The sequence below is a fragment of the Oncorhynchus masou genome, chromosome 17, assembly GCF_036934945.1.
Source record: "Oncorhynchus masou masou isolate Uvic2021 chromosome 17, UVic_Omas_1.1, whole genome shotgun sequence".
NCBI lineage: Eukaryota > Metazoa > Chordata > Actinopteri > Salmoniformes > Salmonidae > Oncorhynchus > Oncorhynchus masou.
Window position 1 is genome coordinate 44,245,909 of NC_088228.1, and position 17,120 is coordinate 44,263,028.

The 17,120-nt window shown below is 43.2% G+C and overlaps 1 protein-coding gene across 1 annotated transcript in view; it reads right to left on the reverse strand.

Moving 5' to 3' along the window:
- LOC135559082 (zinc finger protein 512B-like) overlaps window positions 1-17,120 on the reverse strand; it is a 94,310-nt gene that overhangs the window by 56,781 nt on the left and 20,409 nt on the right. Inside the window, exons 3-5 of the mRNA XM_064993449.1 lie at window positions 571-638; window positions 367-495; window positions 12-178 (exon numbers count right to left, since the gene is read on the reverse strand). Coding sequence (XP_064849521.1) covers window positions 12-178; window positions 367-495; window positions 571-638 — 364 coding nt within the window. The remainder of the gene's footprint in view (window positions 1-11; window positions 179-366; window positions 496-570; window positions 639-17,120) is intronic.

Consider the following 17,120-nt stretch of genomic DNA (forward strand, 5'->3'; position numbering starts at 1 on the left):
AATCATGTCACCTTTTCTTGGCGGTCCCCTTCACGGGGGTCTTATGTAGTTTGGGCTCAACCTTGGTCTCAATGTCAGCAGGGTGGTTCCACAGCTTGTGCTTTTGGAGGCTGAACTTAGTGGCAAACACCGCCTTACAGTCCGGACAGCCATGACTCAACCTCTCTGTTAGGGTCACCTGAGAGACATAGGAAGAAAGAGGGAGGAGGTCAAATAGAGAAAGATATTGATATATCTAAAGTACAAAATCTAATTCAACAGGTGTTATAAATAAATATATCGGAGATAGTGGGGGACAGATGGAAAAAAACGGAGGGGATGAGGAGGGACGATGTGGGCAAGGAGAGAGATGATGTGGTGTCTCACCCCCTGGCAGCGTTGGTAGTGGTATTTGAGACCATAGATGCTGGGGAACTCTAACCAGCAGCCTGAGCCAGGACACGTTACCCTGGACCTCTTCTTAAACTCCTCCTTCCACTGGACCATCGTGTTAGCCTGCAGAGAGAGAGATGATATACACATGCCTTTCACACACTCCTACATAGGAAGTAGGGATTGGAAGGGACTTACAGGGATACTCCTGAGCTCTTCAAGACACCCCTTCTTCGTTCCCTCCCCTCTTTCACTACAGGGTGAACCTGAGAGAGAGATAACAGGGTTTAGTCAGATAACTACTTACTGTATAATTGGTTCAATTCACAACCCACACAGCTCCCTCCAGCCCCCCCCCAAAAAAAATGTATGTTTTTGTACCAATTACTGTAGAACAAAGCATAGATGGACAACACTTGATAGTAGTGATTGGTGGAAAATCGATCTAGTTGCACTCCCATTCAGAAGATTGGGGTCACTTAGAAATGTCCTTGTTTTAGAAAGAAACAAATTTTCTGGTCCATTAAAATAACTCAGTTGTGCACTGGGACCTCCCACTCCTCTTTATATTCTGGTTAGAGCCAGTTTGACTGACGAGTTTCAGAAGAAAGTTATTCGTTTCTGGCCATTTTGACCTTCTAACCCTCTAATCTGATGCTCCAGATACTCAACTAGTCTAAAGAATGGCAGTTTTATTGCTGCTTTAATCAGAACAACAGTTTTAAGCTGTGCTAACATAATTGCAAACAGGTTTTCTAATGATCAATTAGCCTTTTAACATGATAAACTTGGATTAGCTAACACAACATGCCAATGGATCACAGGAGTGATGGTTGCTGATAATGGGCCTCTGTACGCCTATATAGATATTCCATTTAAAATCTGCCTTTTCCAGCTACAATAGTCATTTACAAATTTAACAATGTCTACACTGTATTTCGGACCAATTTGATGTTATTTCAGTGGGCAAAAAATGTGCTTTTCTTTCAAAAACAAGGACTTTTCTAAGTGACCCCAAACTTCTGAACGTCCTTAGCCTTTCTCAGCCCTACTTGATAGTCTTGGTCACAGGGGCACAGATTAATTTTCACATGCTTGGAAAATACCTACTTAGCAACAGAGCAATAGTCACAAGTCAATATATAATAAACAGTGTAGGTGCAGCTATGGCAGCAGGATTAAGACTGTTGAGCTGTGTGAGTGTATACATACGTGTCAGTGTGTGAGTGCAACAGCGTGTGAGTATGTGTGTAAAGGCCATTTGATGAGCCAAATAAATCCTCTATACATCACCACAACCTATGACAAAGCACACAGAGGATTCTCTCTCTCGACATATACCGCTAACACCACTATCTCCTCATCAGTCTTTTCCCACTCCCAACACTCTGTCTTTATCTCTCATTCCTTCTTTTCCCACTCCCGACATTCTCTCTTTACCTCTCATTCCTTCTCTTTTACGACTCCCGACACTCTCTTTACCTCTCATTCCTTGTCTCTCCTTCTCTTTTCCCACTCCCAAAACTCTTTACCTCTCATTCCTTCTCTCTCCTTCTCTTTTCCCTCTCCCGACAATCTCATTCCTTCTCTTTTCCCACTCCCGACACTCTCTTTACCTAATTCCTTCTCTTTTCCCACTCCAGACACTCTCTTCACCTCTCATTCCTTCTCTTTTCCCACTCCCGACACTCTCTTTACCTCTCATTCCTTCTTTTCCCACTCCCGACATTCTCTCTTTACCTCATTCCTTCTTTTCCCACTCCCGACATTCTCTCTTTACCTCATTCCTTCTTTTCCCACTCCCGACACTGTCTTTACCTCTCATTCCTTCTCTCCGTCTCTTTTCCCACTCTCGACACTCTCTCTTTACCTCTCATTCCTTCTCTCTCCTTCTCTTTTCCCTCTCCCGACAATCTCATTCCTTCTCTTTTCCCACTCCCGACACTCTCTTTACCTAATTCCTTCTCTTTTCCCACTCCCAACACTCTCATTCCTTCTCTCTCCTTCTCTTTTCCCACTCCCGACACTCTCTTTACCTCTCATTCCTTCTTTTCCCACTCCCGACACTGTCTTTACCTCACATTCCTTCTCTCCCCTTCTCTTGTCCCACTCCCGACACTCTACCTTTACCTCTCATTCCTTCTCTTGTCCCACTCCCGACACTCTTTACCTCTCATTCCTTCTCTCTCCTCTTTTCCCACTCCCGACACTCTTTAGCTCTCATTCCTTCTCTCTCCTTCTCTTTTCACACTCCCGACACTCTCATTCCTTCTCTTTTCCCACTCCCAACACTACCTCTCATTCCTTCTCTTTTCCCAATCACGACACTCTTTACCTCATTCCTTCTCTTTTCCCACTCCCGACACTCTCTCTTTACCTCTCATTCCTTCTTTTACCACACCCGACACTCTCTCCTTACCTCTCATTCCTTCTCTTTTCCCACTCCCGACTCTCTTTACCTCTCATTCCTTCTCTCTCCTTCTCTTTTCCCACTCCCGACACTCTCATTCCTTCTCTTTTCCCACTCCCAACATTACCTCACATTCTGTCTCTTTTCCCACTCCCGACACTCTCTTTACCTCTCATTCCTTCTCTCTCCTTCTCTTTTCCCACTCCCGACACTCTCATTCCTTCTCTTTTCCCACTCCCAACACTACCTCACATTGCTTCTCTTTTCCCACTCCCAACACTACCTCACATTCCTTCTCTTTTCCCAATCCCGACACTCTCTTTACCTAATTCCTTCTCTTTTCCCACTCCCGACACTCTCATTCCTTCTCTCTCTCCTCTTTTCCCACTCCCGACACTCTCTCTTTACCTCTCATTCCTTCTCTTTTCCCACTCCCGACACTCTCATTCCTTCTCTTTTCCCACTCCCAACACTACCTCTCATTCCTTCTCTTTTCCCAATCCCGACACTATCTTTACCTCTCATTCCTTCTCATCCCGACACTCCTTCTCTTTTCCCACTCCCGACACTCTCTTTACCTCTCTTTCCCACTCTCATTACCATTCTCTTTTCCCACTCCCGCCACTCTCTTTACCTCTCATTCCTTCTCTCTCCTTCTCTTTTCCCACTCCCGACACTCTCTTTACCTCTCATTCCTTCTCTCTCCTTCTCTTTTCCCACTCCCGACACTCCCAACACTACCTCTCATTGCTTCTCTTTTCCCACTCCCAACACTACCTCACATTCCTTCTCTTTTCCCAATCCCGACACTCTCTTTACCTAATTCCTTCTCTTTTCCCACTCCCGACACTCTCATTCCTTCTCTTCTCTTCTCTTTTCCCACTCCCGACACTCTCTCTTTCTCATTCCTTCTCATTCCTTCTCTTTTCCCACTCCCGACACTCTCTCTTTACCTCTCATTCCTTCTCTCTCCTTCTCTTTTCCCACTCCCGACACTCTCTTTCCTTCTCTTTTCCCACTCCCAACACTACCTCACATTGCTTCTCTTTTCCTCTCCCAACACTTCCTCACATTCCTTCTCTTTTCCCACTCCCGACACTCTTTCCTTCATTCACCTACTTCCTCCTCTTTTCCCACTCCCGACACTCTCTTCCTTCCTCTCATTCTTCTCTTTTCCCACTCCCGACACTCTCTTTTACCTCTCATTCCTTCTTTTTCCCACTCCCAACACTCTCTCTTTACCTCTCATTCCTTCTCTTTTCCCACTCCCGACACTCTCTTTTACCTCTCATTCCTTCTTTTCCCACTCCCCACTCCCAACACTCTCTCTTAACTGCTCATTCCTTCTCTTTTCCCACTCACGACACTCTCTTTACCTCTCATTCCTTCTCTCTCCTTCTCTTTTCCCACTCCCGACACTCTCTTTACCTCTCATTCCTTCTCTCTCCTTCTCTTTTCCCACTCCCGACACTCTCTTTACCTCTCATTCCTTCTCCCTCCTTCTCTTTTCCCACTCCCGACACTCTCTCTTCCTTCATTCCTTCTTTTTCCCAATCCCGACACTCTTTACCTCATTCCTTCTCTCTCCTCTTTTCCCACTCCCGACACACTCTTTACCTCTCATTCCTTCTCTTTTCCCACTCCCGACACTCTCTCTTTACCTCTCATTCCTTCTTTTTCCCACTCCCGACACTCTTTACCTCTCATTCCTTCTCTCTCCTTCTCTTTTCCCACTCCCGACACTCTCATTCCTTCACTTTTCCCACTCCCGACACTCTCTTTACCTAATTCCTTCTCTTTTCCCACTCCCGACACTCTCATTCCTTCTCTCTCCTTCTCTTTTCCCACTCCCAACACTCTCTTTACCTCATTCCTTCTCTTTTCCCACTCCCGACACTCTTTTACCTCTCATTCCTTCTTTTCCCACTCCCGACATTCTCTTTTACCTCTCATTCCTTCTCTTCCCACTCCCCCCATTCTCTATTTACCTCTCATTCCTTCTTACTCTTTCTCTTTTCCCACTCCCGACAGATCCATCTCTTCTCTTCAGCCCTCATTACCACTCCCAACACTCTCTTTACCCTATAGTATGAGGTGAGCAGGATGGGGGAGGATGCCGACAGTCTTTACCTCTCATTCACTCTTTTCCCACTCCCGACATTCTCTGGGGATTTACCCCTCATTCCTTCTCAGAGGGGAGGATCTTTTCCCACTGCCGACAGTCTTTACCTCTCATTCCTTCTCTTTTCCATCCCCATGTCCCACTCTATTTACCTCTCATTCCTTCTCTACTCCTTCTCTTTTCCCACTCCCGACACTCTCTTTACCCCTCATTCCTTCTCTTTTCCCAATCCCGACACTCTTTTACCTAATTCCTTCTCTTTTCCCACTCCCGACACTCTCATTCCTTCTCTTCCCACTCCCGACACTCTCTTTACCTAATTCCTTCTCTTTTCCCAATCCCGACACTCTGATTCCTTCTATCTCCGTTCTCTTCCCACTCCCGAAAATCATTTCCTGCATTTCTCATCAATTTCTGCTTTTCCTGCCCTCATTTGAGATACTTTTCCCACTTTCACACTTGTCCTCCTGGACTTTTCCCACTCCCGACACTTATCTTTACCTCTCATTCCTTCTCTTTTCCCACACCCGACACTCTCTTTACCTCTCATTCCTTCTCTCTCCTTCTTTTTACCACTCCCGACACTCTTCACCTCTCATTCCTTCTCTTTTCCCACTCCCGACACTCTTTGAAAACTCTCATTCCTTCTTATTTCCCACTCCCAAACTCTCTGTTTATCTCTCATTCCTTCTTTTTCCCACTCCCGACACTCTCTTTAGCCTCATCATTCCTTCTCTCTCCTTTCTCTTTAATATAGAACTACCGACACAATCTCTTTACCTCTCATTCCTTCTCTCTCCTTCTCTTTTACCACTCCTGACACTCTCTTTACCTCTCATTACTTCTCTTTAGCATTTCCCCACTCCCGACACTCTTTACCTCTCATTCCTTCTCTAGCTGTTTGCAGATGTAAGAAACACAAACTCTGTTGTAACCTCTCATTCCTTCTTTTTAAGATCAAAGACACTCGTTGTCATCAACACTGTTCCATTGCTCTTGACCATGCCCACTGAATACTCTTTCCTCTCATTCCTTCATTTCCCATGCAGACTGATCACAAGTGTACCTCCATTCCTTCATTTCCCATCCCGACTCTCTTCACAATTCCTTCTCTCTCCCTCTCATTGTCCCCCTCTGCCTAGGTAAGGAGGGAAGGCAGGTTCATTACGTCTTTCCTTTTCTCCACCACAGTTCCATCTCTTCTCTATCAGCCCTCATTACACTCCATTATGCTACACTATAGTATGAGGTGAGCAGGATGGGGGAGGATGGGGTCAAAGGGGAGACCTACACAATGCACTCTAACAGATACACCACCATTCAGATGGGGAAGAGGAGAGGAGGTGAGGAAAGAGACAGAGGGGAGGATGTAGAGGAAAAGGAAAAGACAGGAGAATGGGAGACTCTCCTGATGTCCCAGAGTCTAAAGATCCTAACAATTACATCCAGTCACCTTTGGGAGGGCGGAAAGAGAGGATGGAGAGGGATGACTCCCTGTCCTACTTTGTCCATCCAACCATGTCCCAGGCTAGTTCCAGTCTAAAGATCCTAACAAACATCCAGTCACCTTTGGGCTGGACATGACCAAAATATCACATCATGGTACTTTTCACATTTTGGACGATATGACAGTATTTTATGATTTGAATAATACAATTATACATTTGTTGTGTGTATCCCTAGGGTGGCAACACATATATTCTAAATGATTTCAAAATGGGTCTTTCTCTATTCTGATTGGTTTATACAGTTCAACTTCAACCTAAAATCATTTCCTGCATTTCCATCAATTTCTGCATTTCCTGCCCTCATTTGAGATAATTTTCACACTGCCACGATATGGGCAAAAATACTAGGCCTTATTTTTAACCAAATGTTGCAATTGCAATTTGACTTGAGATTCATAGCAAAACACTTGGGTGACCTGTTGGAATCATGGAAATATAATGATTTTTATAAATCTATAGTTAGAATATAATATTGGACACTTGTGTTGTTTGACATGACAATGAATGAAAACACCATGGACAAGTTATTGTCTCCTACATCACTACCAGAGAAGGTAAAGTGATGTTCAGTGTCTCCTAGGGGGAGCCTATAGTTTTTGGCCTCATAAAATCTTTATTCATGGAGCCAACATATTCATGCCTCGCCTATTCCTCTTTAATATAGAAGATACTGTTGCACAAACAACATGCTGATTTAGGCCTCTGACTGTACTGGTATCAGGTTGTATTAACTAGCTACGTTTGCTAGCGAGCTAACTAGTGATTAGTATTAGTGGCCAACACGATGCAGCAATTAACTTGCTTAGAAATTACAAACTAGCTGTTTGCAGATGTAAGAAACACAAACTAATGTTGTAATTATAGAACCAAGTGAATTTATATTAAGATCAAAGTGGAAACATCGTTGTCATCAACACTGTTCCATGTGCTGCATTGACCATGCAGACTGATCACAAGTGTCTCCATGTGCTGCATTGACCATGCAGACTGATCACAAGTGTCTATATGTACTGCATTGACCATGCAGACTGATCACAAGTGTCTATGTGCTCCATTGACCATGCAGACTGATCACAAGTGTCTCCATGTGCTGCATTGACCATGCTACAAGATGTGCTGATCACAAGTATGTGCTGCATTGACATGCAGACTGATCACAAGTGTCTATGTGCTCCATTGACCATGCAGACTGAACACAAGTGTCTCTATGTGCTGCATTGACCATGCAGACTGAACACAAGCATCTCGTGGAGAAGCAACAACAAATGCACTCCTTGAGTGACGGGGTGGGACTAGGTCTGAGTGGAAAGCGGCGTGGAGGGGGAGCGAAAGAGCGAAAGCGAGAGAACGAGAGAGCGAGAAGAAGAGAGAGAGGAGAGGGATGACTCAAGTAGCAGAGTTCCCTATAAACCTATGAAGATGGACGGTACACACGGTGTATCACATTTAACCAAACATTCAAATACCGTCATAGAAGGTAAAGTAAACACCCAAACCGGTCCCCTGCATCACTACCAGTATAGAAGGTAAAGTAAACACCCAAACCGGTCCCCTGCATCACTACCAGTATAGAAGGTAAAGTAAACACCCAAACCGGTCCCCTGCATCACTACCAGTATAGAAGGTAAAGTAAACACCCAAACCGGTCCCCTGCATCACTACCAGTATAGAAGGTAAAGTAAACACCCAAACCGGTCCCCTGCATCACTACCGTTATAGAAGGTAAAGTAAACACCCAAACCGGTCCCTGCATCACTACCAGTATAGAAGGTAAAGTAAACACCCAAACCGGTCCCCTGCATCACTACCAGTATAGAAGGTAAACACCCAAACCGGTCCCTGCATCACTACCAGTATAGAAGGTAAACACCCAAACCAGTCCCTGCATCACTACCAGTATATAGTAAAATACAGTATACCACCCAGCCCTACAGTCACCTCCTCAACGTCCACTAGCTTGACAGTCCTGAATCAAATAACAGCCCTTGACTGTACTATGAACACAGAGCTCAGAGAACGAGATGAAACAGGGTTAGAGGATTCCAGTTGAACTGATTTGAGGTCATGTGATTATTATTTACACCGAAACACCATTTGACAGCACAGGGATTTTCCTCTCAGTAAACACAAGCGGGATAAACATGTCATCTTTGATTGGGTACTGATGGCAATGATGCAGAAAAACTGATGATATTCTTTGTGCAAAAACATTTGCCCATTAGCTGTCTCAACTATTGCTGTCTAATACTGTTTGCACACACAGACACTCTCTCACTAATATGCTACATACACACCCACCTCACATAAACGGTGGAAAGGGTGTTTGTTGCAGCAGGAGAGGTGATTCATTCAAACGGTGCAGCTCTTGAGCTGGGAGGAAATTGAGCATTTTAATTGCCGTCTTGGAAAATAAAGGCCTCTTAAAAAAATGTTATAATTAATTAATTTCATTATTGGGTAAGAAATGTTCCTGTTGCTATGGGAATAAGACCCACCTCTCTTAGCTACTACCTACCACCATTTCCTAATGAACCCCCCCCTCACACACACACGGACAGAGCTAAAACACACACACACTGACATACAAACACACTCATACACACACTCACCATCTTCGTCAAAACACAATGCCTACTTTCTCTTTGAATCTCCATCCCCAACATGAGACTGGCACACCACACACACACACACACACACACACACACACACACACACACACACACCACCCTCCCAGCTGTCTAAAGCTGCAGCTGCACATTGTTCAACCTCTCTGGAGAGAGAAGAGAGGATAGAAGAAGTGAGGAGAGAAGAAAGGGGAAGGTATGAACAGAGAGGAGGAGGGGAGATGAGAGAAGAGAGGATAGAAGAAGTGAGGAGAGAAGAAAAGGGAAGGTATGAACAGAGGAGGAGGAGGGGTGATGAGAGAAGAGAGGATAGAAGAAGTGAGGAGAGAAGAAAAGGGAAGGTATGAACAGAGAGGAGGAGGGGAGATGAGAGAAGAGAGGATAGAAGAAGTGAGGAGAGAAGGGAAGGTATGAACAGAGAGGAGGAGGGGTGATGAGAGAAGAGAGGATAGAAGTGACGAGAAAAGAAAAGGGAAGGTATGAACAGAGAGGAGGAGGGGTGATGAGAGAAGTGAGGATAGAAGAAGTGAGGAGAGAAGAAAAGGGAAGGTATGAACAGAGAGGAGGAGGGGAGATGAGAGAAGAGAGGATAGAAGAAGAGAGGATAGAAGAAGTGAGGAGAGAAGGGAAGGGAAGGTATGGACAGAGAGGAGGAGGGGAGAGAAGAGAGGATAGAAGAAGAGAGGATAGAAGAAGTGAGAAGGGAAGGGAAGGTATGAACAGAGAGGAGGAGGGGAGAGAAGAGAGGATAGAAGAAGTGAGGAGAAAAGAAAAGGGAAGGTATGAACAGAGAGGAGGAGGGGAGATGAGAGAAGAGAGGATAGGAGAAGAGAGGATAGAAGAAGTGAGGAGAGAAGGGAAGGGAAGGTATGAACAGAGAGGAGGAGGGGAGATGAGAGAAGAGAGGATAGAAGAAGAGAGGATAGAAGAAGTGAGGAGAGAAGGGAAGGGAAGGTATGGACAGAGAGGAGGAGGGGAGATGAGAGAAGAGAGGATAGAAGAAGAGAGGATAGAAGAAGTGAGGAGAGAAGGGAAGGGAAGGTATGGACAGAGAGGAGGAGGGGAGATGAGAGAAGAGAACATTGGAGTGGGGGAGAAAAAAGGAGTCAGGCCCCAGAAGTATTGCCAGCTACCTTATGATCTCAATTAACCCATGTGTCCCTAGTTACGCTGCCTGCCACCACTTTCCCTGAGCACACATACACACACACAGCTGTTTGCTCTGACTTGTTAACGGTGCAATAAATAGTTAAAAACACAGCGACTAGGAAATACACACACACACACACACACACCACAGCAACACTGCTATAGCAGAAAGCAACCATTTGTTTTCCCTTTGACACATAGGAGCCTTTGTCTGTCTGGACTCAGAAGTTTGTAAACAGACACACAGACAGTTTAGAACAAATACTCACTCCCAAGCCCAGCAAAGAGCATATCTGCAACCAATGCATGTACATACAGTACGGTGCATTATAATCATATGTGGATCTGCTGTTTCACACAGTACAGTCAGTCATTCTAGCCTCATAGTGAGTCTGTGTGGAACAGCTGGGCCTAACAGTTGTCTTCTCACTCTCTCTCCAGCTGGACACCAATTCTTCACACCTTTTCTTTCTATACACTTCACTTCCTCTTTCTTTATTTCTCTTCTAGCAATCGTCCTCTCACTAGAGATGTTTCCATCAACTCCTCCAGTAAATGTTCCTGGTCGTCAACATTTAGAAAGCCAGCATGGCCAGAATGCAATAAATGACATGTATATGGCATATTCTAATAATTCTCATGTATCGCCACGTTCCACGGTGACACTTACGCTCCTGTAGACCAGAAAAGCCAGGAAAAGCAATTCAGCCATTATTGAAAGTCAGGACAATCCTTGTGCTACAAAGAAACAGGTTTGTTATAGTTGAGCATTTCTATTTAGCAGTGGGCACTTAGAATGACCTGTGGATGGGAGCTTTGTAGTTCTGGGAAGACCTTCACAATTATCTGTCATACTTTATTCTAAAAACACAGTTTATCATCATCATTTGTCGCAATAAGGAAAGTTGGACAAAAGAAAAATCCACCCGCCCAACAGATAAAAATGTGATCTTTAGAAAAAACGTCTCCTATATCTGCTGTTTTCATTACACATGTTGCTAGGATTTTTTGTTGAATAAACCTGGGTCATGGAAACCTGCCTAGTCTCTTGATCCTCTCTTTCCACATCTCCTTCCTTTCCCCTCTGAAATATTATAATAATCTCTGTCTGTCTGTCTGTCTCCCACCTCTTCCCCTTCTCCCCCCCTCTTTTATCTTTCTCTCTCTCTCTCCTTTTTTCTCTATAACATCTGTCACACCCTGGCCTGTTTTCAGACAGTAGGAACACACTAACATTACAGCTGCTCAGACAGTCACTTCAGGTAGCCCAGAAACATTCACTTTCCCTCTCTGGCTGAAGGCCCTCCTTCACTCACACACACACAACTTCTCCATTCGATAGCACAAAGTTCATTACAAAGCATTCTATTTGAGCCAAGAATCCACAGATAGCTCAGTTGTGGGGGTATCTTGTTACCAAAGAGGATATGTCACACTAAAAACGGCAGAATCAACATTCTGAATTGGCTCTTAGAACTAGCTGCTCAGACAGTCACTTCCCGGTCAACATTCCGCGTCCCACAAATTTCACTTCATTACTTTTGATTTGTTTGATCTGAATTAGCCGTCTTTGTATCTAAGACAATTGTTAGTCTAGAGCATTTTCTAATATTCTTCTAACGATAGCCAGCAACTGTAGTAACTATTACAGTACAACGGTTTGTTTTGTTTGATCGTAGCTAGCTAGCTACATCCGTCTTTGTATCTAAGACATGTGTAGCCTCAATCATTCAGTTATGGCCAGCTAAAGTCGTTCTTCTTGATTCTATAGCAGCACTAGTAACTATTACAGTACAACGTTTTTTTGTTTGATCGAGCAGCTAGCACATAGCAGTTGTAGCTGGGTATTTTCTAGGTTAGCCAGCAAAAGTAACGGAACGCATATTGCTCAGCTAGCCCCGAATAGCAGCACTGTAGAAACTATTACACTACGGAAAAGATTAGTGTAGTGTCAACATCGCAACTAGATTTCAATCATTTTAGTCAATAAGATTCTTGCTAAAGCTTAACTTTCTGAACATTCGAGATTCCACTTGTCATTCCAATCTCCTTTGCATTAGCGTAGCAATGTGTTAACTAGTGTCATTTATCCTTTAAATTGGGAGTTTAACTAGCTGAAAGATAGAAAAGGCAGAGTTCAGGTTATTATTGATTCTATGACATTAGGATTTGTCAGACACCAATCTCTCCCAAGGCTTTGGATCTATCTGCCTCAATTCCATTGTTTACCAGCCCTTTCAAGCTTAACATTCTTATCATTTCGCCCTCCATTCAGAGTTCATCAATGAGATGCCTTGATAAGCTCAGTTCTGTCTCTGTTAATTCCTAGACAGTTCATTACATAAATTAGGATCATCCAGTTAAAAGGCTTTAACTAGCTTGTTCAGGTGATTATTCATTACATACATTGATCAATCCTAATGGCTCGATGACTATTGAGCTCACAGAACTTTAACTAGCTCTGCTGTTCAGGTTATTAATTCATTACATACATTAGAATCAAGACTAAAAGGCTTTAACTAGCTGCTGTTCAGGTTATTACCCTTCCCCTCCTCTCTCCTCCATTATTTACATCACCTCGCTCATAACTCATTAGGATCAAGACTAAAAGGCTTTAACTAGCTACAGCTGTTCAGGTTATTATTCATTACATACATTAGATCAAGACTAAAAGGCTTTAACTAGCTGCCTGTTGTGAGGTGATTATTCATTACATACATTACCATAATTGTTCTAGGCCCTCTCCTATTCATAACACCAAGACTAAAAGGCTTTAACTAGCTGTTGTGCAGGTGATTATTCATTACATACATTAGGATCAAGACTAAAAGGCTTTAACTAGCATTGATTCTAGAGCATAATATTCCATGCTGACAGACTGTCTGGTATGCCTCACATCATTCCACAGTTATGAAAGATAGAAAAGGTTCAGTTCTGTTGATTCTATCAGCCTACAGTGTTTTGTGGACACCACGTAGGAGCTGTTGAAGCATAAATCAGAAACCCCACACTGCTTGAGAGATTAATTCCTAGACAGTTTACCAAGTAGGTGCTGTTCAGGTTAAAAGGCTTTAACTAGCTGCTGTTCAGGTTATTATTCATTACATACATTAGGATCAAGACTAAAAGGCTTTAACTAGCTGCTGTTCAGTTGATTATTCATTACATACATTAGGACTGATTATTCATTACATAAATTAGGATCAAGTTTAACTAAAGACATACATTAGGCTTTAACTAGCTGCTGTTATTCATTACATAAATTAGGATCAAGTCTAAAAGGCTTTAACTAGCTGCTGTTCAGGTTATTATTCATTACATACATTAGAATCAAGACTAAAAGGCTTTAACTAGCTACAGTTCAGGTGATTATTCATTACATACATTAGGATCAAGACTAAAAGGCTTTAACTAGCTGTTGTGCAGGTGATTATTCATTACATACATTAGGATCAAGACTAAAAGGCTTTAACTAGCATTGCCTTTAAATTGCTCTAATTTAGGTCAAACGTTTTTGTTAGCCTTCTACAAGCTCCCACAATAGGTTGGGTGATTTTTGGCCCATTCCTCCTGACAGAGCTGGTGTAACGGAGTCAGGTTTGTAGGCCTCCTTGCACGCACACACTTTTTCAGTTCTGCCCACACATTTTCGAAGGGATTGAGGTCAGGGGTTTGTGATGGCCACTCCAATACCTTGACTTTGCAGCAAAGCATCCACACAACATGATGCTTCCACCCCCATGCTTCACGATTGGGAAGGTGTTCTTCGGCTTAAGAGACCTTCCCTTTTGCTCCAAACATAACGATGGTCATTATGGCTAAACAATTCTATTTTTGTTTCATCAGACCAGAGGACATTTCTACAAAAACTACTACTGCAAAACAGTAGTCTGTTTTTTTATGGCGGTTTTGGAGCAGTGGCTTATTCCTTGCTGAGCAGCCTTTTAGATAGTCGATATAGGGCTCGTTTAACTGTGGATATAGATACTTTTTTAACTGTTTCCTCCAGCATCTTCCAAAGGTCCTCTGCTGTTGTTCTGGGATTGATTTGCACTTTTTGCACCAAAGTACGTTCATCTCTAGGAGACAGAACGTGTCTCCTTCCTGAGTGGTATGACGGCTGCGTGGTCCCATGGTGTTTATACTTGCGTACTATTGTTTGTACAGATGAGCGTGGGATCTTCAGGTGTTTGGAAATTGCTCCCAAGGATGAACCAGACTTGGAGGTCTACAAAAAAAGAAATTTGAGGTCTTGGCTGATTTATTTTGATTTTCCCATGATGCCAAGAAAATAGGCACTGAGTTTGGTAGGCATTGAAATACATCCACAGGTACACCTCCAATTGACTCAAATTATGTCAATTGGCCAATCAGAAGCTTCTAAAGCCATGACATCATTTTCTGGAATTTACCAAGCTGTTTAAAGGCACAGTCAACTTAGTGTATGTAAACTTCTGACCGACTGCAATTGTGATACAGTGAAGTATAAGTGAAATAATCTGCCTGTAAACAATTGTTGGAAAAATGACTTGTGTCATACACAAAGTAGATGTCCTAACCGACTTGCCAAAACTATAGTTTGTTACCAATAATTTGTGGAGTGGTTGAAAAACGAGTTTTAATGACTCCAACCTAAGTGTATGTAAACTTCCGACTTCAACTGAATTATAATTTTATACAAACACATTATTACATAATGGCGGCAGGTAGCCTGGCGGCGCTGCTGGATCATTCCTGAGCCTACAAGGTCAAAATCTGTCTTTCTGCCCTTGAGCGCCGATGATGTGAATCTCTGATTCAGAGAGGAAGACACATTTCGGTTTATGGCATTCCCTAGCTTTCCCCTTTCCTATTATCAATGTACCAGACCTCAAATACTATTTCAAATCAACTCATTTACTTTTACATACATTTGAAGTAAATATTCAGATAGTTTTCCTTTGAAAAGACAAGTAGTTGAATATTTGAATGTATTTGGAAATACACTTGTAAAGTATTTGAAAATTCTCAAATATACCGATAGCGTATTCCATATAACAGCCTTATTCTAAAATGGAGTCAATTACCTTTTTTTCCTCATCAATCTATACACAATACTTCATAATGACAGCAAAAACAGGTTTATACATTTTTGCAAATGCATTGCTAATAAAATACAGAAATACCTTATTTACATAAGTATTCAGTATTCTTTGCTATGAGACCATCCTGTTTCCATTGATCATCCTTGAGATGTTTCTACAACATGACTGGAGTTCACCTGTGGTCAATTCAATTGATTGAACATGATTTAGAAAGGCACGCACCTGTCAGTATAAGGTCCCACAGTTGACAGTGCATGTCAGAGAAAAAGCCAAGCCACAAGGTCGAAGGAATTGTCCGAAGAGCTTTGAGACAGGATTGTGCCGAGGCACAGATCTGGGGAAGGTTACCAAAACATTTATGCAGCATTGAAGGTCCCCAAGAACACACTGGCCTCCATAAATCTTAAATGTAAGAAGTTTGGAAGCACAAAGATTCTTCCTAGAGCTGGCCGCACCGCCAAACTCAGCAATCAGGGGAGAAGGGCCTTGGTCAGGGAGGTGACCAAGAACCCGATGGTCTCTCTGATAGAGCTCCAAAGTTCCTCTGTGGATTTTTTAAAATTCACCTTTATTTAACTAGGCAAGTCAGTTAAGAACAACTTATTATTTACAATGACGGACTATCGGGGAACAGTGGGTTAACTGCCTTGTTCAGGGGTAGAACGACACATCTTTACCTTGTCCGCTCGGGGATTCGATCTAGCAACATTTCTGTTACTGGCCCAAAGCTCTAACCGCTAGGCTACCTGCCTAATGGTTTGTTCAGGCACATTCTCAAGTCTGAAGCAGATCTGCACCTTTTAAACATTATTTGATTAATATTGTGATAATTATCGTTATCAAATGAAAAAATATATATAGATATTGTGATAAGATCATATCGCCCAGCCCTATTGGTCGTTTTCCTTTTGGAAGGTGAACCGTCGCCCCAGTCTGAGATCCTGAGTGCTCTGGAGCAGGTTTTCATCAAAGATCTCTCTATACTTTGCTCCGTTCATCTTTCCCTTGATCCTGAATAGTCTCCCAGTGCCTGCTGCTGAAAAACATCCCCACAGCATGATGCTGCCACCACCATGCTTAACCGTAGGGTTGGTGCCAGGTTTCCTCCAGATGTGACGCTTGGCATTCAGGCCAAAGTGTTCAATCTTGGTTTCGTCAGACCAGAGAACCTTGTTTCTCATGGTCTGTAGGGTCCTTTAGTTGCCTTTTGGCAAACTCAAAGCGAGCTGAAATGTGCCTTTTACTGAGGAATGGTTTCCGTCTGGCCTATCCATATAAAACTGACCATCCTACCGATCCTCAACTTTGGCGATGTCATTTACAAAATAGCCTCCAACACTCTACTCAACAAATTGGATGCAGTCTATCACAGTGCTATCCGTTTTGTCACCAAAGCCCCATATACTACCCACCACTGCGACCTGTATGATCTCGTTGGCTGGCCCTCGCTTCATATCTGTCGCCAAACTCACTGGCTCCAGGTCATCTACAAGTCCCTCTCCCCTGTAATTATTCCCTAGGCCGTTGCTGTAAATGAGAACGTGTTCTCAGTCAACTTACCTGGTAAAGTAACGAATAAATATATATATATATATATATATTTTTTTTTAAGTCTGCTACGTAAATCCTCGCCTTCTCAGCTCACTGGTCACCATAGCAGCAACCACACGTTGCAAGCTATCCAGCAGGAATTCTCTCACTGGTCACCCCCAACGCCAATTCGTCCTATGGCCGCCTTTCCTTCCAGTTCTCTGCTGCCAATGATTGGAACAAACTGCAAAAATCTCTGAAGCAAGAGACTCATATCTCCCTCACTGGCTTTAAGCACCAGCTGTCACAGCAGCTCACTGA